The sequence below is a fragment of the Hibiscus syriacus genome, unplaced genomic scaffold (genome assembly GCF_006381635.1).
Source record: "Hibiscus syriacus cultivar Baekdansim isolate YM2019G1 unplaced genomic scaffold, ASM638163v2 tig00110597_pilon, whole genome shotgun sequence".
NCBI lineage: Eukaryota > Viridiplantae > Streptophyta > Magnoliopsida > Malvales > Malvaceae > Hibiscus > Hibiscus syriacus.
The window spans coordinates 8184143-8207175 of record NW_024062795.1 but is presented as its reverse complement, the minus strand read 5'-3'; the positions used below and the strand labels follow the sequence as shown (position 1 = coordinate 8207175).

Sequence of the window (23033 nt, the reverse complement as noted above, 5' to 3'; positions counted from 1 at the left end):
CACACGTTTTTCCGGCGAGGTCATCGGTGAATTGTTCGATCAACTTGTCGTAAAATTATCAGAGATTTCTCGGGAATTAGAATCATGTTACAGGGAAGGACTTCAGCTATTTACAGGGAACATGTAGATTCATTAGGGAACATATTATGCAATGTTCTTAGATTTCATTCTTAAGAAAACGGGAAACATTCGCCAAATAACCTCAATCATTACTACTGGATATTTACAAAGCATAACATGCAGATTCATTAGGGAACATGGTCTACCTAGATTTACATACTTAAGAAAACGGGAAACATTCGCCGAATAACCTCAATGCAAATGCAATTGGCGTCGAAACCGGTGTTCCAGAGATGACGACTCGAAAGCTCTCCGATTAGTCGCTTTTTCTCGCTTGGTTTGGATCAGCTTGTCATAAACACACCAAGCAAAGCTCAGAAAATGATCCCTATTCATTCCCTCATTATACTGACCCCAATAACTTGGATGATACGTGACATGGTACCAAGCTGAGGCTTTTGCATACGCATCATCTATTTCATCATCCGATCCGGTTCGCTTTTCGTTAAACCATGACCTAGCTTCCTTCCTCAATGACCTCACGGCCATACCGATGGCTTCCGCATCTATCTTCTTCTTGAAAGACCGAGACATTTTCATGATACCCCCACTGAGTATTTCGGCCTCAGTTTTGATTCCATAATAGTCCATCAAATTCCCCAATTTGTAATCGTAATTACTTTTGTGGAAGAAAGCATCATCAATGTAATCCTCGAAGCCATCGACTTCCATGTCGGAATCATAAAACCTCTCCATTTTCTCCCGAGTTAAGGAATTGATCAAACATTCATTAGGTGCAAGGCTTTTCACCTCTCGGAAAAGTTTTCCAATAACACGTGTGATTGATAACTTGGTTTGTCGGGCTTCTCCATGAAATCCGGATATTCTTTGACCCTCAGTTCTTGTGGTATCTCAGCTGGTACACCCGTTTTTGCAAAGTCAACTGCAATCGAGAACAGCTTTGCAAGATCCAGACACGGGTGGCTCATTGCTTTGCCAGGTTCTCTATCGGCGAAAACCGTATGAGCATGAGAAATGATTCCTAAACTGTCATTGACTATGTAGTTTGTGAAATATTCTTCGATTTCCTGCACCGAAACATTATACGGCAATTATCAATAATCTCAAAATTAAATCTCCAAAACCAAACAAAGAAACCAAAATATTGGTATAAGTTCAAAAACAGAAGCAACCGACAAGAACAGATTACATGGCACAAAAACAGAAACTTGCACCAAACGACAAACTTATCAGATTTAGGACCTTGGAACAATTTGTTACTTCAGATTCCGATTGTCTAATGCGAATTTACTTTCGGTAAGCAAAAGTCAAACTTTTATGCACAACCAACATACAACGTTTAATGAAAATGTCATTAGCTGTTATACCGGGTGCCATGTATAGAACAGTTAAACGATTGACAGCATGAACTTGTAAGATTTTGAAGAATGATTAACAGCATGAACTGAATACTTGAATACCTAGAAGAATAATACCTCAATGGTTACTTCATGATCCAATGTAGCACTTGGAGCTGGTGAGTAATCCATCGGCTAGATTTGCTTAGATGGAATCAAATCCGGGTCCCAACAGACAAAGTAGATATCACCATCCAGATCACCTCCAGAGCTTTCATTCGGATGAGGTCTAAAAATTTTATTCAATTCTCAGTCAGTAAATCGCTATAACCATCTTGTTATTATGTGCAAATACATTGAAAAATACAGAGAGCTTCCATAAATCGTGCAGGATTTAACAAAAACATACAAAAGAATACAGGTATAGCAAATCTGAATGATTTGAACAAAATTGTAATTGTAATAGAAGTCATTTTCCGGTTAGCGTATGACAATATTCGAGTCCATAATAATGCTTGCTAAAGAGGAGATAAACATAATGATTTGAGAATTAAAAAAAATTGATAGCATAACCCAGTTGCATGCTTCAGAACCAAACTGAGGTCAAATCCATACTTAACCTTCTGACCCGCCAACACTATACTCAGCAGTAGATCCTAATGCACACAAGCATCCTGAATGTAAGAAAAATGTAGTTATTTGGCCAAAACCTGATGACAAACAAGGCTACGGTGTACATAAAACAAGTTCATCTAGAATTAGAGTTTCTGCAAACTATAATAAAGAAAGACCACTTTATCACAGTATACGAGAACGTAGAGTATGCCCTTGATATACCTGCTTCCTTTCTGTGGAAAAACAACACAATCTACCATATGGTGCAAATCTGGCACGTCAATATCCCTTAAGACAAGCACATCCCCAGGGTGCAAACAGGGGTTTCTTGCAACAACTACCTTACCCTTAACAATAGAACGCCTACTATTGGATCTAGAGCCAGAAAACTGCACAAACACTTGGCCATAATTCAATGTTCTAGTTTCGTCTAGACATCCCATCATGGACCTTCCATTTTGAAGGAATATCCTGGCTTTAGTCCGCAACTCCAATAACTTTGACGCCCGAAATGTTTGCAACATCATGGAAAGGAATGGTTCTTCATCGGGCTTATAACCACACAGGAGCATTTCCTTGAGAATGTCGGTATTTTCTCCTGGAGACATCAACTCCAAAGCCTCCTGAGCCTTTAAGGGATCTGTCAGGAGAGCATTAAGTTGATCTACTACTTCTCTTTGTTTTTTCTCAAAAGCACGATCTGGAACTCCAAGAGTAGACAACAGAGAAATCAACTGGCGGTTCAGAAAACATGGCTGATACTTACTCCAAGCCAAAACATCGAGTTTTGTGTTAGGTGGGGTCAACAGCCACAACACCTTTGAATCCGCCAATCCGAATCTGAAAGGCCGATGGAGTGTGACCATTCAAGTGGCATTTAGTGGCCACCTTCTTAGCAAATTTAGCTGATATTTTTCCAATTCCTTCAGAAAAGACATATTTATTTCCACCCTTCACGATTTCTATATCTGGAATACGGTTGATTTCATCTTTCGCAACACTAAGGGTTTCGGTTGATGAACTGAAAGATTGGTCCAGTCTAGCAGCATATATTGCCACATTTCTTATTTTACTAAAATCTCCCATCCATGACCTTATATCAGCAGCAGTGAGCCCCTTTCTCGAAGCAAACATCCAGGCTGAATTTTCGCGTAATTGACTTGATGAGAAGGCAAGAAATTCAAATATCTTGTCCCCAATAACTATCCCACTTTGCAGGGTAGAAAGAATCCTTTCATAAATATCAGTTCTCCTATCCTTTGCTTGCACATTTGTTGAATGGATCGTCTCCAACTCTTCATCAACGAAAGTGACGCGAAGAAAATTATCAATATCATTACGGAATTGGCGTAGCACGCGGTTAGAAACATTAATCTCAGGACCACAAAAGTAGACTCTAGAAGGTGTTATCTGAACCCTTCTTACATATACCAAGCCAGCATCTAAGGATATAGCAGGTGAGACTGGATGTTTCTTAGACCTGGTGTAAACTTTGTACTCCTTAAAGAGCCACCTCGAAGGTTCATAGCAGCATTCTTTTAGATGATAAAGTTTCTCCAGTGCATGGTCTATGTAGACTTTGTCAATTCTAGAAGCATCAACCAGTCGTTAAAAATTATCATCAAGAGCTGGTCCTGGTATGCATCCATTTTGCACCAACAAATTAACCTTGAACAATATTTCAAATGGCAATTCAACTCCCTGCAAAGGCCATACAATTGGGACTAGAGTACCGTAACAGGAATAAGGAAAACCACTTTCGAAAACCAATCTGCCTTCGTTTTCTTTTTAGTAAGCGAAGTTCTCCTCAAAATTTGGAAGTTGGAGGTTGCGAGGAAGCTCCAAACATAATACAGATGACTGCCCGATATGGCACCATGGCGTGAAATCAGTTGTCCTTACCCATTGATCATCAGGCACATCCGTAAAGTAGTTAAGGAAGGTATCATCAAATACACGTCCAGAATAGCGCACTTCTTTCTCATATATCCGTGGAGCACCAAATAACTGAAAATTAAAAGGAACCCACGAAGCATCATAACCTTTTTTTCATATATAAGAGATAAATCTTTAAGAAATTGTATTTTCTAGCATCAATAAAACAGCTCGAATTTCTTGCAATGAAAGGTTTGGCTCTAAATAGTCCATCAAGGACCTTGCATGAGCCAAGTTTCATAAGCAAGTAGACAACAGTAATCCATCCATCAATCCTCATTTTGAGCTTCCTGTTACAGACTTAAAAGTATAATCTAAACTGATCTGTAGCTCTTCTAAGCATATATAAATTGATTTGCACCATTTATAAGTTTACAATTGCCAAAAAGTTCTACTGCCCCAGATCAACAGTAATGAAAACTCTAAAATTTCAATGGAAATGACAATGGTTTCATAGTAGACTAAAATCAGCAAAAGAATCATGATATATGCAGATGAGGACACCTATTATATGCAAGCAATGACTCCTATCTCTTGGAAGCTAGGATAATACGATAGAAACAAATGATGAATTCGTATTCAAAGTTTAGTAGCAACCTGGATCAAAAGATAAATAGAGTTTTGATTGCACGCGCGACGAAGCTCAATTTGCCAGATGTTCTCATAGAAAAGCTCAAGCTTGTAAGGTAAGCAACCATGTGACAGCAGAAATTGCAATTTCCCCATTCCTAGACCAAAATTCACGGTAACATCATCCGCTTTCCAGAGAACATAATTTTTTTCTTTCGAGACCTGACAGCCAAACTGAACTTTGACATGTTCCATCGAGTGCAAAAATGTTCTCGGCTTTGGCACGATATCGGTCTCCATTTCCCTAGCCTTAAGATATGAAGGCCCGTAGTATAGCCTTGGATTAGCCAACCTTACGATCAGCTTTGCATCAGCTCTTTTGGTAAATTGCACAATAGCATAAGCTCTTCCACCCTTCTTTTGCTGCCTTATCTTAAGGGCATAAACAGTTTTTTTGCCTGTATATCTCTCTAAAAATTTCCTTACTTCTTCTAGTGAAACGTCTGAAAGAAACCCAGAAACTTGAATTGTCTTGCTCTTACCCATAGTCTCAATTCACTCTATGTTCTTACCACTTCAAAACATACAATTAACTGCAACAACCAGATACCAATACATAAATAAAGACTGTATAATGCACTAACATAGGAGACAAATTAACTAGCCGTTCAATGAAACAATCACACTTTCATAAGAAAAAGCAAGAGAAGCAACAAAAATTCTATGTTTGTTACTGGTAATGGCCTATGTTATCCAAACTTCACATTTTTTAACCACATTCAATTTCACATAATTATTAAGAAAACAAAAAAAGAACCGTTACCAGAGAGAAGAAGAAGATAGATCACAACATAAATAAACCCAAACTCCGTTGATAATTGGGAGAGTAAATAAAGACTCCAACTTCACTTTGCTTGCCTACTTGGAATCTTTGATCGTCAACACTTTTAGTCAATATATGTATAGTGATAAACAGCCATGGAAGAAAGACCAAGTGACGAAGACAGCCGTGATTTTTCAACATTATGTCATATATTTGTAATTTTCCTTTGCTTTTCTCGGAGCTAACAGCCAATGGGTCTTCGACACGAAATAATTTCGCGGATTTTGCGTTGCCAGTACGGCGTAGCTTTTCTGAAACTTGGTAACGAAGTAGTTTGTGGGATTCGCTGTGCTCAATCTTACTAAAAGATACCTATCACCATTTTGGTATCCCCATTACGGCCTAGCTTTTCTGAAACTTGCTGACGAAGTAGTTTGTGGGATTCGCTGTGCTCAATCTTACTAAAAGATAACTATCACCATTTTAGGGGAAATTTTATAGTACGTCAAATTTAATATAAGAGTAATAAAAGACGTTATCGGTTTTTATATTATTTAAATAATAAAATCGATAAAAAATTATCTGAAATATTATTATTTTTACTTAAAATATTAATAGTTTTTAATATTTTCGATAAAGTGCTCAATAATAATAAAATCAGTAAAAAATAACTAAAACGCCTAATAATAATAAAACTGATAAAAATAATAATATTTTCAGTAATTTTTTACCGATTTTATTATTTAAATAATAATAAAATCAATAACACTTTTTTTAACCGTATATTAAAATTGTCACATGTAATTATTTCCGGTATTATCTCCAATGATGGTGAAGAAGATGACAATAACAAGGCTTAAAGGAATAATATTTATCCTTTAAAAGTATATTTTATTTATCAAGTTGTTTTCTAATTTTTTTGAGAAAATTTATCCTTGAACTTCTAAAAAGTATTCTCGTTATCTCATTTTTTAAACACGTAAAAGAAAACCGAAAAATAATTTGAAAATGATTGTTGCTAAATCAAATTATTATGATTTGATTTTTAAGGTGATTTTATTTGTTATTTAAAGGATAGCATAAGGCCAAGATAACAATTTATTAATTATTAATTAAATATATGCTATTATCAAATAATAAACAACCGGTATCTCTTTCATTAAAAATTTCCATTAAAATTGATTTTTAATAGTATTTGTTATCAAAGGCATTATAACTTGCTGAAAACTTTAAGACAAGTATAACTTGCTAGGGACCTATGTTTACTCAAGCCTAGTGTAAATGTCAACCAAGGAATTTGTTCGATACGAATATATTTTATTTTCTTTTACAATGCCGACGAATCCGCTAACATAAAATTCTTAACTTCCGCCGAATATCGGACATGGATACCAAGAAAAATAAAGAATCATAGTGGCATACATAAGGACAATCTCCATGAAATATTTAAAAGTGCCTCGGGGGGGGGGGGGGGGGTTTCCTGATCAGAAAGGCTCGAATTTAGCTTCCTTGCTGAATCGTCCGAAATCGAGCATGTTTGACAACAAGTTCATTGGATCCAAAATATTCTTGAAACTAAGTTCAAGTTTCAATTCCTTTATTCAAACAAATCACACAGAAGATAGCCCTAAAAATGATTTATGGAGTACAGCCATAGAATAGCTCATTTTGTTTTTCAGATTTCACTAATGACGATCTATATTACTGCATTAGGTAAGACTGCTCAGAACAAGGCACATCAATAGTCTATATCTATGAAGTTGTTCGGGTTTTTTCTCTCGTCTAGTCTTACCGGCTCTCGAGCTTGGGACATGTGAATCAGGCATTCCGAGCCAAGCATCGGTCGGTTTTATCGATAAAGTTCTAAGGAACAAGATTATTTAAACAAATTTCCTTCCGAGAGGAATTTTGTTCAACTCACAAAGATAATAAATACCCCGCATTTGAAGAAAGTTCAAAACAAATTGCCTGAACGAATGTACCCATGTAAGGCCATAAGAAAATCATAACAGCAACTCGGCGATCTGAACAGCGTTTAGTGCAGCTCCCTTACGTACTTGGTCACCGCAAACAAAGATGTCCAACCTGTTTTAGGACTTTGTATTAGCGTGAAAATTCTCTACGATGACAAAAGAAAAGTAGGAGATTTACCCATGATTTCCTTCTTGAGACAAATCTTTGCGAATTCTGCCAACTGCAACATTGTCTTTGTTTGATACTTCCAACGGTGTAGGGAAGTGGTTAGCACTCCGGTCATCAATAACTAAGACCCCGGGAGAATTTTTCAAAATTTCTCTTGCTGTATCCTGATCAACAAAGAATTTACCAAATAAAGAGTTCAAGACTGGAAAAGGTATGTCAAGTTATCAACATATCAACTAGAGCATTGGCATTGTTCTCAAACCCCGAAAATTCACATTTTTGGTTTCTGATCTCAAATATTGATGCTCTTATTAGTGTTGCAGCGTGCTTTTTAATCTCCAGCATAGACCACTATGATTAGCAATTTAGGGATGTTATGAATCAGAGTCCTAGGCTACTTTTCGTAAAAAATGCTCATAAACTTAACGATAAATGCAGCATATGTAAATGCACCGGATAGCTATAATGATAAAAAAAACGACAAATGCTTGTAACTTTCTTCACTTTTATTTCATATGTCGAAGATAAAATCGTATCTTTATATATAAATAAAATATTACCTCATCAAGAGGCTTCTCAAACTGAAGGTTCACGCTCTCAGCATGTGCACGCATCACAGGGACTCGTATGCATGTAGCAGTGACATTAACATTTTTGTCATTCTGAGAAAAACGGGAGGGGCGAACATACAAGAAAAAACATGATTATATTAGATGGCTTTTCCTTCTCAATAGAAAATTCAAATGAAAAAGGCATTATATAACTTTATATATCCAACACTTTAATTACTTACCCAGATTTTCCTGGTCTCTTTCACCATTTTCATTTCCTCTTCATTATATCCATTCTCGAGAACAGGGGCATTATGTGAGAACAAATTAAAAGCATACTGCAAAAGTAAAATAAGTAATCAAAAGAAACCTGGTGAAATGTAAAGATATTCACAAACTACTCGAGACTGTCGAACAAAAATATACATACTTGTTGCTTAAAGATATTACAAGTTGGTGGTTTCCCTTCCAAGACCTAAAGTAAAATACAGCAAGGAATCGATTTAGAAGGAAATCCCATGTAAAAAGTAAACAATAATACCAAAAAAAAAAGGTAAAAACGAAGCTTAATCAAACCACCTCACGGGCTTGTAGCTCGAGCTCGTGCATGGCAGCAGCACCAGCACCACTAGCCGCCTGATATGTACTAACCACCATTCGTGTCACCTGCAACACACCACAGGCAAGAATCAAATGTCTTAAGCTGCTTAATGCAGTATAGTTACAATTTAACCATTGAAAACCAACAAAAGCTTAACAAGAACAATCGATATCCTAGACTAAAGTTTTTTCTCGACATCTCATGAAAATCAATCCACTATAAAATTAAAACCACTCAAATCATTAAATCACACTAACTTAAACTACAACTATCCATTACCTAGTAGCTTCAAGCAATCACTTTGTCATCTTACTTCATTCAAACTCAATATGCCTTCAATTTCTTGCCTAGTGTACCTTATATTGTCCTTTTACAAACACAATAATCATCCATCTAATTTAACAAAAATCCAAAAGGCAGCAACAATCAAACAATGCAAAACCAAATTCTATATCAATCAAAGTGTATAAATATCTATGAACCACTAAGCAAAAGATTGTAGAACAAAAATGGAAACTTTATACGATACCTTAGCATGGCGATGAAGTGGGGTAGCAGCCATTAAGCAGATAATCGTAGAACAATTCGGGTTTGCTATCAAAGCACCCTTTTTCATCCCAACTTTAATCCCACCCATTGCTTCCGGATTCACTTCAGGAATAACTAATGGCACCCCATTGACCATTCGAAACGCCGAGCTGTTATCGACCACGATGGCACCTTTTTGGACAGCAATGGGACCGAACTCTTTGCTTATCGACCCACCAGCACTGAAGAGAGCGATGTCAACGTCGTCAAAGCTGTCGGAAGTGAGTTCTTGGACGGTGAAGGTACGGTCTTGGAACGAAATAGACTTGCCAGCGGAGCGTTTGGAAGCGAGGAGCTTGAGGGAACGGTAAGGGAAGTCACGGTCGGAGAGGACGGAGAGGAATTCTTGACCCACGGCGCCAGTGACTCCGACGACGGCGACGGATGGGCCCGATTCTTGGAAAGACATGCGGACCATGGTGGGCAGTTTGTTTTGTTGGAGTTTGGGTTTTGGGGTAGAAAGGAAATGGGGTTTGAGGAGGTGGCTGAGGGAAGCCATTATCGAGTTCAAGGAAGAATTCAGGTGAGACAGAGAAAAGGGGGGAAAATAGTATTGAAGTGGTGGTGGTGGTGGTGGAGGCGGCGGCGGGAATGGTATCTGTACTGCTCATATCGTATATTCAAATGCTGATTTAGAAGAGTGTGGGAAAGTTAGCCTTTAAGACTTTGGAAAGTTACGATTTTTTTTTTCATTTTTGTCACTGTGTAAAAACCAGGGGCGTAGGTAGGTATGCACGCAGGCCGGGGATTTTGGTTAAACGCTTGTACTAGTCCCTATACGATGTCTAAGTTGTAGTTTGGTCTTTATACTCAGATTTAGTCATTTTGGTCTTATATTTTTAAATTTTTTAAATTTTAATCCTAATATAAATAATAATCATTAAAATAATTATATATAAATTTTAGATTTATTTCTTATTTTTTAATTTTATCATTTTAAATTCATATAGTTTAATTACATTATATATTATTTTAAATTGAGGCTAAAATTTTGAAATTCAAAAATATTTAACAAAATTGATCAATTTAGAATATAAAGACTAAAGATATAACTTATATATAATATAGAGTTTGATGATCCATCCAAGGTGATAGTTAAATCCATTGCCCATTATCGTCATTGAATGATAAAGTAATATAAATAGATCAATATACGTGTAATGTGTCAATTTAAATATATATATATATGTGATTTTTTAGTTTTATTATATTTTTTAACAATTATTATTTAGGAGAAGAGAAGAAAATTTTTACTCCTAATAAATATTGAATTAACAATTTATAGAAGAAAAAAATATAAACTGAGAGCTTTTAATAGATATTCGACTTTTTTATTTCTAAATTCCTAGTTTGGTATCATTTAATCTGACAGTCATTTTGGATGGATCATCGTCCCATGTTGGATCTATCTATCAATTCTAAAGATTAAAAGATGGGTGAATGGTTCTCACGTGTAGCCAATAACTCATACACCTTTCATTACACATTGACATGTTAAAGCGCGTACAATAAACTTTTATAACCTTCATTCTTATACGACGGTGGCTTGAGCATCTAATCATATCTAGTTGATCCAATGTTACTATCGTATCGTTTTTCATGAATAGGTGTCTATAGTATTTTTTTTAAAATGATTTCTGTTAAGTGACACGTGTCATATTTTGATAATTTTAAATTTTTTAATTTAAAAATATTATTACATTTTTAAAAAACCTAATTTATCTTTCTTTAAAAAAACAAATTCATAGAAATCCTAAATCCTAACTCGCCGCTATTTCCGGCCACGACCGCCGTCGCTGATGTAATCCCTGCCATCCTCCTAGTCATATACAGTCATAGTTGTTATCGATTGATCGTCGAAATCGCGTGAGATTGCGATTTTCATCCTAGGGTTCGCAGGGTACAAAACGTTGATCGATCGTTGATAGGTCGCGATTTCATATGGGTATTGATCGCCGAGAGTAGGTGAGGTCGGGTAGAGCTTTGTTGATGGCAAGGGTGGCGGACGACGTAGGTTTAGAGGTTGAAATGAAGGTTTTCAAAGTTTTGAGGCTATTTTGAAATTTTTGTGTATTTTTCAAATATATTTTTAATTAATTTTTTTTAATTATTAGAATGTGACATGTGTCACTTAACAGAGAAAATTAACAGTTTTTACGGCTCAGACACCTAAAGTGGTAACGTTTATAACGTTAAATATCATAATCATTCAAAAAATAATGTAGACACTTATTCATGAAAAGCAATATAATTTACGCAATTATTTTATAATTAAGCCTAATTTAATTAATCTATTATCCTAACTTTTTTTTACTTTTTATTGTTATTTTTTATTTTCTTTTGAAAATAACATGTGTTACACATCTATTGTTTAGTTCATGCCTCATCATCATTCTATGATGATAATGAGTGATGTGAGGGACAATAAGAAAGTTGGATAGTCACATTGGTAGTACAAATTCTTAAATTGCCATATTGTATGATACTATGAGAGGGTGTAGTTAAATGATCAAATTGATAATAATTTTTTTAGATGATCATATTATTTGATAAAGTATAGATGAGTGACAAAATGGTATTTAACTTATTTTTATTTTTACATTTTAATGTGTTTATACGGATTTCGACCCAATCATGCAAACTTCCAATGGGCCAAACTTAAAATACGCCCCAAAAAGAGTGTAGTTTTTGTATTACTTTGAGTTAAATGCTCATATTAGAAATTTCTGACCTTTTCTAGGAGAGATACTAAAACCCTAATCCCTCTCCCATTTTTTTCAAGCTTCATTTTTTAACATCAGCCATGGCTTCCATCTTCAGGAACTCAAAACTAGCAATCCCCAAATCTTTCTTCTCTACTCATACTGTTAAACAAAACCAACCATTTCCTTCTTTCAAAGCTGCAAAATCTGCCATTATATCCGAAAAGAACCCTGAAAAATTAGCAGAAATCTTCCAACAATGTTCCCATTTGCCGACTTTCCTTCGACACCGCCCCATCTACCACCTCTCCATCCGCAAGCTAGCTCGAGCCAACCGCCTCGACCTCGTCGACCGCCTCCTCGAGACCCAAAAGCTCAATTCGCAGAACACCCCCGCCCTCAAATCCGAAGGCTTTTGGATTCGTCTCATTATGCTTTACTCAAATGCAGGGATGGTCGAACAAGCACTCCAAATGCTCGACGAATTGTCTCAGAAAAGGTATTCCAATGTAACTGAAAAATCTCTTTGTGCTATTCTTACGGTTTATCTTAACAATGGGATGTTTGAGCAATTACACGATTGTTTCAACACTCTTCCCGCAAAGATCGGCGTTAAGCCAACGGTAGTATCACATAACTTGGTGCTGAAAGCGTTTGTGAAAGAAAATAAGATAGAATCAGCACGGGAATGGGTTGAGAAAATGGGTGTGAGTCCAAATATTGATACTTTTAACATATTGCTAGGAGCTTACTTGAAGAATGGGGATCAAAATGGATTTGATGGAGTTATGAAAGAGGTTTTAAAGAAAGGGATTGAAGGCAATTTGACTACTTATAACCATAGAATTTCAAGGCTATGCAAGAGCAAAGAATGTGCTAGGGCTAAGAAGTTGTTAGATGAGATGGTTTCAAAAGAGTTGAAGCCAAATGCTGCTAGCTATAATACTATCATTGATGGGTTTTGTAGGATAGGAGATTCGGAATCGGCTAAGAAGGTTTTGGGTAAGATGTTGAGTGATGGGTATGTTTTGCCTTGTTCGTTTACTTATTATAGTTTGATTCGGAGTATGGTGAATGAAGGGGAGCTGGATTCGGCTTTGGAAATGAGTAAGGAAATCATAAAGAGGAAATGGGTGCCACCATTTGAGGCCATGGAGGGTCTGGTTAAAGGGTTGGTAGAAAGGTCGAGGTCGGAGGAAGCTAAGCAAGTTGTCGAGAAAATGAAAAAGAAGCTTAAAGGGGATGCTTTAGAATCATGGGGAAAAGTTGAAGCTGCTCTTCCTCTATAAAACTACTGAAGCTTTGGTGAGGTCTGGTCAAAGCTTTGAAGGGTTGTCGTCCTCCACAGAAGCCATGCAAGTTGGACTTCATCCATTGAGTTATCACAAGATATGGTCATTTTTATATGGTGAAATGGATATTAAGCTTCTGAATTTAACAATTTTATTGCGTCATATTAATCTTGATTTTTTGCATTGAAGATATTTTGGAAAAGAATTATTGTTTAGTAGTAATAATTATTGGAATCTTCTTATTATAGTTGTTTTTTCCCCCGCTAGTTTTGTTGTGCTAGTTTTGTTGTGCGGCTCTAAAATGTTATCATGTCCAACATAAAAAAATATAAAATTGATAATAATTTTGATTACAACCGATAATGCGACGGGTTTTAACCTAAAATATTACATGTATACACTAAAAAGTTATTCGATTAGTAATAATTTCGGGTGCAACCGAAAATGTTTTATTATGGAGAATGTAATATTTTCAGTTTCAACTTAAATTTTATCCATATTACTCTAAAGAGTTATGTTCTAAGAAAGTTTTTCGGTTACAATCGATTTATGATATTTTTTATTCTTATATTAAATGATTGTATTTTAGACTCATATTTCTTTATATTAGGCATTTACAAAATAACATGAAAACACATGAAAGAACGTGTTATGTTGGTCATGTCTAATGGTGTCATGCTGTGTTGTATAGCCATAATTTCATATACATTATTAAACCACAAAAATGCAATATCTCCCTTCTTTTAATCAAATGAAGAATACAATGAACACATATTTTTCTAAAGAGAAGAAAATGTAGGATTGTGTAGGGTTTAGATCCGATACCAAATATTCTATGTAAAAAGGCTCATTTAACTGTTGGCCGTGATGCTCGGTGTGTATAATCCGGTGTTATCATCTGAACCCTTAAGTAGAAACCTCGGAAGGCCAACCTTGTACCCTGTTTTTCTCACATCTTCTTGAACTTGGTCTCTATATTCTCCGAAAGTAAACCCTCTATAAATGGAAGGTTTCACGATGCTCTCGATCCAAGAATCATAGTAAGGGCAAAGGAAATAAGCAATGGAGTATCTCTCCATTGTTGCATTGGTCACCACCTTATGTTCCACGCTTTTGTAAACATCATTGCTCCATGCCTGTAAAATTTTTCACTTTGAAGATTTAGATTTTCTGACAAATTGATAAATTGTGCCTGTGAAAGAACAAATTTGGATTTGTTTTATTTTGTTTGATGAACCTGGAAAAGGTCGCCGATGTTGACGATGAGAGCATCTTTGTTAGGTTTGACAGTCACCCATTTGGAGTCTTTCATGAGTTGAAGCCCTCCGACTTGGTCTTGACAAAGAATCGTTAGGAAATCGCTATCGGTGTGGGGCACTAGACCGGTAATCTCCGGAGTTATCGGACATGCTGGGTAGTGATTCAGGCGAAGGAAACATGTCGTTTCGTTGCATATAGTGTCGATCCGAGCTTGTTTTCCGTGGCCTAAGTTCTCTGTCAGGATCCTTGCTAGAACCCTCGACAGCTCCGACATGGCTGCTGCGAAACATGTCATTACTTCCCTGTAAAAAAAAACAGAGGATTATGGTAACAAGTCAATTTTCCTAGTAGAGAAATTAAGTTCGAAACTTAAGAACGATATTATTGACATGGGAATTAAAAAAACAAATGGTATTTTGTTAGTTTTTTTTTTTTACCTTAAAGACGTGAAGTCTCCATAACAAGCTTCATCCGAGACCTTAGTGAGAGGGACATGAAAGGCTTCCGACCAGGAGAATTGATTAGGACAAGTAGCCCTAGGATTTCCCCACCTGTAAGAATCATTCAAAAGTCCACTTTTAGCTTTCGTTTCAAAGGGTGTTTGGAACAATTTCACTTGCTCGCTCCTCATCTTCTTGACTAGTTGAGGGCTAATGCCATGATTCACCACTTGGAAAAAACCCCATTCCGACGACGCTTTACAAATTGCGGCGGCAGAAGCTCGGCAAACTGTTTCGTCATCACTTGTTAGAGCACACAAGTCGATCAATGGAAGCTGGCATTCTTCCATGGTGACTCTGCTTTGGGGTTCATCGCATTGAGTCGAGTGGCATGATAAAAGTATTCCATAATGGTCGAGCAGAGGTGGGTCTGAATCTGAATGAACCATTGCTAATGGACCAAACACAAGTTCTTGTATGTGAATTGCAGGGTGGAAACTTGAAGGGTTAACTCTGTTTATATATGGTTCGGCGACAGGCGAGAAGCCACCAAATGTCGACATATGCCGAAAGGAGAGGGTTTCACTCTTATATTGTCTGGGACAAGAAGCATGGAGCTTTGGTGCAGGAAGGTGGGAAAATGATAAGAAGAAAAGATGCAAACCTACCTTCAAATTCGACTTTTTTGAAAGCTTTGATTGAATAGGCAAAGCCCCATTTTTAACATGTAAATTCATTAGATATAATTGTGAAGAAAATAAATTTAAGATATTCTCAAGAGGTTAAAAGAGTAGAATGTGAGTGAAAGAATATACTCTTTTTAGAGAACAAATTTATTTGTCTTTTATAATTCTCGACAAACAGGTAATTCAAGTTCATCCTCAATGTAATATATTCTATTTATCGGATGACAAGATAGTTGTTCATCTTTATCACCGGATCACATAATGTAAGAATTTCATCGAATAATTTTTTTCAAAGTAAATTGATGTTTCCATAATGTCTTCTTATATAATCTAAAATTATTAATTCCGTAAAATCACCATTTTTAACTGAAATATTATATGATAATGGTATTTCCAAAAGCCAACCGCTGATATATAACAATTTCCACACACACACAAAAAGTTTGGATTTTTTTTCTTTTGATTTAGTCTTAATACAAAATTAAATACATAAACTTTGTTGAGTTTGTAATCAGTTTTTCTGTTAATAGTTTGTTACAAATAGTTTTAAGTTAGTTAGGCAGTTAGATTGAAAAGGTTCATATATATATATATATATGTAAACAAATTGTAATTTGTGAGTTGAGAAATGAAGATTAATTTTTTCATAGCTCTTGTATTAATCTTTAACATGGTATCAGGCTAGCCCAATTTCACTGGGCCTTTTCTCCTTCTCGGGTCTGCTATTGCTTCATTTCTTTTTCCTCATTCTTGAAGTAGGTTACCTTTCTGCTCTTTCTTCATCGCCGCATCTGTCACGATGCCACACACCATAGCCCCGATGAACGAATCAACGCTTCTTGACTTTAATCACCCGCTATATCTCCATCCCTCGGACACTCCGGGTACGATCTTGATCTCGCATCAGTTGTCTGGACCAGATAACTACACCGTCTGGAGTCGCTCAATGCGAATCGCACTTCTCGCCAAGAACAAATTAGGGTTCATCGATGGAGGTTACTGTCGTAATGATTTTCATCCCTCTCTTCAAGCACAGTGGGACAGATGCAACGCCCTTGTGCTGTCATGGCTCATCAATTTGGTGAGCAAGGATTTGTCTGCTGGAATTGTTTTTGCCTCCAGTGCAGAGTTCGTTTGGGCCGATCTCAAGGAGCGCTTTGACAAGGTCGACGGTTCCCGCATATTTTTTCTTCATCGTGAGATTACCACGATGGTCCAAGGCGAGCTTTCTATTTCTGCGTATTTCTCACGGTTGAAGCTTCTGTGGGACAAGTATGATACACTGGTACCTTACTCGAGCTGTACATGTGAAAATGCTCAGTCCAGTTCACGCCATGTTTCTCAACAGAGATTGTTCCAGTTTCTCATGGGGCTGAATGACTCGTACACTGCCATTCGAAGTCAAGTCCTGTTGATGCAGCCCTTACCTTCGGTCAATAGCGCCTATTCCATGATTAGTCAGGAGGAATCTCATCGCCTTCAGTTATCTGGCGTTGTCCCCCTCTTGGACTCTACAACACTGTATTCCAATGCTTCTGGCAACCGTCGACGTTTTACTGGCATCTGTGATCATTGTAAGGTGAAGGGCCATAAAAAAGAGAATTGCTATCGCCTTATTGGCTTTCCTCCTGATTTTAAATTCAACAAGAAGAAGGGTTCCCAAGCTGCTATGGTGACTCCTTCTGATCGTGAGGTGTCTACTCCAGCTCCATTAGTTTTTACAACTGCACAGTATCAACAGCTTCTGGGGCTTCTAAATCGATATTCAGCTCAAAGTTCCAGTCCAGATTCCTCTGTGAATCTGACAGGTACCTTCTGTTCTCTTACTTATAATTCAATTGAATGGATTCTGGATTCTGGAGCAACTGACCATATTTTGTCAGACTTAAAATGCATGCTCAATCTTGTGCCCTGTACATCCACGCCTAAATTTGTTCAGCTGCCTACTGGCAAATCCTTTGTTGTCACACATATAGGTTCTGTTAGGCTCCCAAATGGTCTTCAATTATCTAATGTTCTTCATGTGCCTCACTTTACTCATAATCTCATTTCTGTTTCAAGACTGGCTCATGAGTTAAACTGTGTTGTTTTGTTCTATCCTGACCTTTGCATATTGCAGGATCTTTGCAATGGCATGATGAGGGTGATTGGTAAAGAATATAGAGGTCTATACATGCTCAGGTTTCCATCAAATTCTGTTTTTTCTATTTCTACCTTATAACATTTTGTTGATGCATGTACACCTTCTGAAACTTTTCTCAATACTTGTAAATCTGTTGATGCAAATAAAACAAGTCTTTGGCATGCTCGTTTAGGACATGTTCCAGCTTCTCAATTAAGAAAATTGCCTATGTTTCATAATGAGAATTTGCATCATGAATCGGTTCAATATTGTTCTATCTGTCCTTTAGCTAGACAATCTAGACTTCCATTCCCAGTTAGCAATTCCAGGACCACCACTCCATTTACATTGATTCATATTGATTTGTGGGGGCCTTATCGAATCTCTACTCATGCTGGTCAACGGTTTTTCTTAACTATTGTAGATGACTATACTAGGATGTCTTGGGTGTACTTATTGAAGCTTAAGAATGATGTTGTTTCCTATCTTCGAACCTTTATCTTAATGGTTAAGAATCAGTTTTCTCTCTCAGTTAAAATTGTTCGTAGTGATAATGGTCGTGAATTTTTCAATTCTGAGTGTTCTCCCTTGTTTGTATCTTTGGGAATTATCCATCAAAGTACTTGTGTGCGCACTCCTCAACAGAATGGGGTTGCAGAACGTAAACATAGGCATCTTTTAGAAGTTGCTCGGGCTCTTCGTTTTCAATCTCGGGTCCCTTTTAAATTCTGGGGAGAATGTGTGTTAGTTGCTTGCTATATTATCAATAGGTTGCCTTCTTCAGTCTTATGTTGGAAAACTCCTTTTGAATTATTGTATCATAAACCTCCTTCTTATAAACACTTTAGAGTTTTTGGGTGTCTCTGTTTTGCAACAAATCTTGCTCCTCATGATAAGTTTGATGTTCGAGCCTTTGCTTATGTCTTTTTGGGATACTCTCCAACCCAAAAAGGTTATTTGCTGTTTAATCTTGACTCTAAAAAACTATTCATCAGTAGGGACGTAAAGTTTCATGAAAATCAGTTTCCATTTCATCAATCTTCTTCCTTTTATACTTCTGATCCAACCTTTTTCCCATCTTCTACCCTTGTTCATGATGATGATTTCCTAGTTTTAAATACTCCAAGTCCTCAACATTCTAGCTCTCTTCATACTACTCCTACTGCATTGAGTACCGATAATGATGAACACACCTCTCAGACTTCAGTTCAGTCTTCTGCTTCAATAAGTGCACCTATTCCCTCTAAAAAATCCTCTAGAGTATCTAAGCCTCCTACTTGGTTAAATAACTTTGTTTGCTCTTGTCAATCCTCTTCTTCAAATTTCAGTTCTCTTTCTTATTCTCACTTACCAATTCACACTCAAATATGCTTGTCTTCCATATCTCAAATTTATGAGCCTCAATCTTATTCTGAGGCTGTTCAAGCTATGAAAGAAGAAATACATGCATTGGAGTCTAATAGAACTTGGTCCATTGTTCTATTACCACCAGGAAAAATTCCTATTGGATGTAAGTGGGTTTATAGAGTTAAGTACAAAGCATCAGGTGAGGTTGAGAGATATAAAGCTCGCTTGGTTGCTAAAGGCTATAATCAACAGGAGGGAATTGATTTTGTTGACACATTTTCTCATGTGGTTAAGATGGTAACTATTCGAACCATTTTAGCACTTGCTTCTATTCTTCATTGGCCATTATTGCAAATGGATGTATTCAATGCTTTTCTGCAAGGAGATCTTTATGAGGAAATTTATATGCAACTACCTGAGGGTTTTTGCAGTCAGGGGGAGAGGATTGTGTGTAGACTGCAAAAATCATTGTATGGTCTCAAGCAAGCTTCCAGGCAGTGGAATCTGAAATTAACAGAGGCATTGGTCTCGACTGGTTATGTTCAAAGAAAGTATGACTACTCATTGTTCATCAAGAGACAACAAGGTAAAATGGCCTTGTTATTAGTCTATGTTGATGATTTGGTAATCACAGGTGATAATAGTGAATTGATTGATGAATTGAAGCAAATGTTGAATAGTCGTTTTAAGATGAAGGATTTGGGGGAGTTAAAATATTTCTTAGGAATAGAGGTATTGAGGTCAAAAGAAGGCATACTTTTGAATCAAAGAAAGTATGCACTACAGTTAATCAAAGATACTGGTTTGGAGGAAGCAAAGCCTGCTATTACTCCTCTGGAGCAGAATATGAAGTTGACTACTTTGGACTATGATAAGATTGTGCAGCAGGATAATGAAGATGAACATAATCTTGTTGAAAAGTCAGTTTATCAAAGACTTATTGGGAGGCTGATTTACTTGACATATACAAGACCTGATATTACATATGCAGTGAATCTTCTTAGTCAATTCATGCAGCAACCTAAGAGGTCTCATATGGAGGCAGCTTTAAGAGTAGTTAAATATGTCAAGAAGGAACCAGGACAAGGAATCTTGTTAAAATCCTCTTCGATTTGCCAACTTTCAGCCTATTGTGATTTAGATTGGGGATCATGTCCGATGACAAGAAAATCTGTAACAGGTTTTTGCATTAAGATTGGTGATTCATTGGTTTCGTGGAAATCAAAGAAACAAAATGTTGTAGCAAGGTCTTCGGCAGAAGCAGAATATAGAGCTATGGCAGTGGTCACTTCTGAGTTGGTTTGGTTGCAAGGTTTGCTTACAGAGCTTAGCATAAAGGGTTTGAAGCCTGCAAAACTTTACTGTGACAATAGAGCTGTACTTCAAATAGCAGCTAATCCAGTGTATCATGAAAGGACAAAGCACATTGAAATTGATTGTCATTTTGTGAGAGAAAAGATACAGGAAGGAATGATTCAAACGGAACATATTTCAACACATGAACAGCTTGCAGACATCATGACCAAGGCCTTGGGAAGTCAGCAACATAGTTATCTACTATCCAAGTTAGGAGTTGAAAATGTTTTTCAACATCCAACTTTAGGGGGAGTGTTGAGTTTGTAATCTGTTTTTCTGTTAATAGTTTGTTACAAGTAGTTTTAAGTTAGTTAGGCAGTTAGATTGAAAAGGTTCATATATATATATGTAAACAGATTGTAATTTGTGAGTTGAGAAATGAAGATTAATTTTTCCACAGCTCTTGTATTAATCTTTAACAAACTTTTTTTTGAGAAACATTTTAGTGGTTAAAGAAACTTTTATTAAAAATAGGTGTCTAACGTTTTCATTGGAGATTTTTAGGTGTTTGTACTGTACAACATAATGGTCGTAAAGTGTCACCGTTTTCCGTAGAGAAACGTTCAAAGATTCATCGGATTGTCGTTGTTTTTCTTCGATCCCGACCGATCCCGACGTCCATAAGCCACATTGTCACCACCATTCGAACCACCGTGCAATTTCGAATGAAACCTAAGTGTTCAGAGACGATGGTGTCTGAAAATGACTGAAGACAATTTGTAATGGGGTTGAAATGATATATTTTAGTTTTTTAGATTTTTATAATGAAATTAAAAGTTTGGGGTTTTTTACAAATAAATTAAGTTTTTTTAATTTTTTTTAAAAATAATATTTTTTATTATTAAAAATTTAAAAATAAAAATAAAAAATATAATGCTAGACACCTAAAAGTATAACTGAGAAAATGTTAGACATCTTTTTTTAGCAAAAAAGTTATTTAAGCACCAAAACGTTTTTCGAGTCATTATTTAGGCACTTATTTTTTATTAAACTTTTGTTTTATTTCATCTATTTTGAGACTTTTCTTTCGATTTTTTTTACAATACTCGATTCAGATTAATTGATTAATATATTGAATACTAATAATTATATCAAAAAGATATATAACTACCTTGTCAGTTTAATAATAATAATAAATTATATAAATTAAATTTAAATATAATTTTTAATTAAAAGTTGGTTTAATAATAAAAACTTCTAAGTATTTTTTTTATCGAAACGAACTTCTGTTTGCTCGTCATGCGACATAATGGAGAAATCAAGCCGCTCCCCATCAAGATGTTTTGGATAAATATAATTAATTAAAATTTTAAGAGTTTATTGATATATACTTTTTGGTTATGATAAACAATTAGAAGAACGATATATTAAATATGAATATAAAAGAAAATTTTATTTTGTCAAAAAAAAATATAACAGAATTTCGTAGAAGGTATATAACTAGGAATATACATATACATCTTAATTTAATTAAATTATATCGTGTTATTTTTAAAAAAATTATTTCTTGAACCCACCAAGTGATCTCAGTAGTGAAAATATATGTTGTTATTTCTAGAGGTTTTGGATTCGAATAACTACGTTTGCAGTGTGTGTGCGTACTGTCAATTTAATTAAGAAAATTTTGAACAAATATTACCTTATAATCAACCCAAACTATTCAAAAAATAATTATTTTTTACTAAATAAATTATACCACAAATATTTAAATCAGAGTGCAATAAAATTCAAGTGAAACTCTAAAAAAAGCGTATAAACTTATATATCATACGTATAATAAAATATTTCATTGTTCAAATTCATCATACATGAATTTTAATAAATAGTTAAAAATTAGTTATATTATATTACGAACCATAGTATATATTTATAAGAAATTGTGGGCACTCGTGAGGATTTTCTATTTTAATAAATAAAATAAAATATTCTGGTGGCATATTATTGTTAGCAGAGTATCAGATGCTCTTGAAGAGCATAAAAATAATTAATAAAGGAATTTATCAAATTTATATTATAGTAAATCGAAGCCCAAGGCAGGGATGTTTGACCTTTATTAACAAAAACTCATATTATAACATATTTCATTATATTAGTATTGTATATTTTTTAATACATCTTTGCCTGGGGTCGGTCGGTTCCATTGATTGAAGACATAATAAATTATTAAATATGTAAAAATATAAATATAAATATTAATTTTTTGTCATCCTTTACAACGAATGATTATGGACAGGGTGATAATGAATTTATATGCAAATATTTATTAAATATATATTTAATTGTGTTATATATATATTATATACTAAATAAATCATATTATATTTATTTTGTATCATACAAAGCAATTCTTTGCCTCAAGGTGCATGCATGCATTTGGGACAAAGGCAGCCATGTTGCAACCAAAATTATATTTTAATAAAAATAATTATATTTAATTGTACGGTTGGTCTAAATAATTTGAAATTAAAATAAATCTATTAAGTGAACTCGATGGTAAAATAGAATGTTGTTTTTTAGAGGATTCGTGTTCGAACAATTGAATCTGAAAGGTGTATGCATTATTAATGACGAAGAAAGATTCTGAA

The 23033-nt window shown here is 35.5% G+C and overlaps 3 protein-coding genes and 1 pseudogene across 3 annotated transcripts in view; 1 reads left to right on the top strand and 3 right to left on the bottom strand.

Moving 5' to 3' along the window:
* The window catches only part of LOC120134529 (gibberellin 2-beta-dioxygenase 6-like), a 50527-nt gene that overhangs the window by 13040 nt on the left and 14454 nt on the right, over positions 1–23033 (bottom strand). The window contains exons 3-6 of the mRNA XM_039150955.1: positions 14935–15397; positions 14475–14799; positions 14074–14373; positions 3888–3892 (exon numbers count right to left, since the gene is read on the bottom strand). Coding sequence (XP_039006886.1) covers positions 14089–14373; positions 14475–14799; positions 14935–15386 — 1062 coding nt within the window. The 5' untranslated portion in view covers positions 15387–15397 and the 3' untranslated portion in view covers positions 3888–3892; positions 14074–14088. The remainder of the gene's footprint in view (positions 1–3887; positions 3893–14073; positions 14374–14474; positions 14800–14934; positions 15398–23033) is intronic.
* LOC120134525 lies at positions 218–5525 on the bottom strand (annotated as a pseudogene).
* Positions 6878–9868, bottom strand: LOC120134528 (aspartate-semialdehyde dehydrogenase-like). Its single transcript, XM_039150954.1, has 7 exons — positions 9185–9868; positions 8634–8720; positions 8485–8529; positions 8297–8392; positions 8064–8165; positions 7513–7667; positions 6878–7446 (listed from the first exon to the last, which is right to left on the bottom strand). The coding sequence occupies exons 1-7, from the start codon at positions 9740–9742 to the stop codon at positions 7365–7367; spliced, it is 1125 nt and encodes a 374-aa protein (XP_039006885.1). The 5' UTR covers positions 9743–9868; the 3' UTR covers positions 6878–7364.
* Positions 11963–13425, top strand: LOC120134527 (pentatricopeptide repeat-containing protein At1g61870, mitochondrial-like). Its single transcript, XM_039150953.1, has one exon. It carries the CDS (start codon positions 12047–12049, stop codon positions 13232–13234), a length of 1188 nt encoding a protein of 395 aa, XP_039006884.1. The 5' UTR covers positions 11963–12046; the 3' UTR covers positions 13235–13425.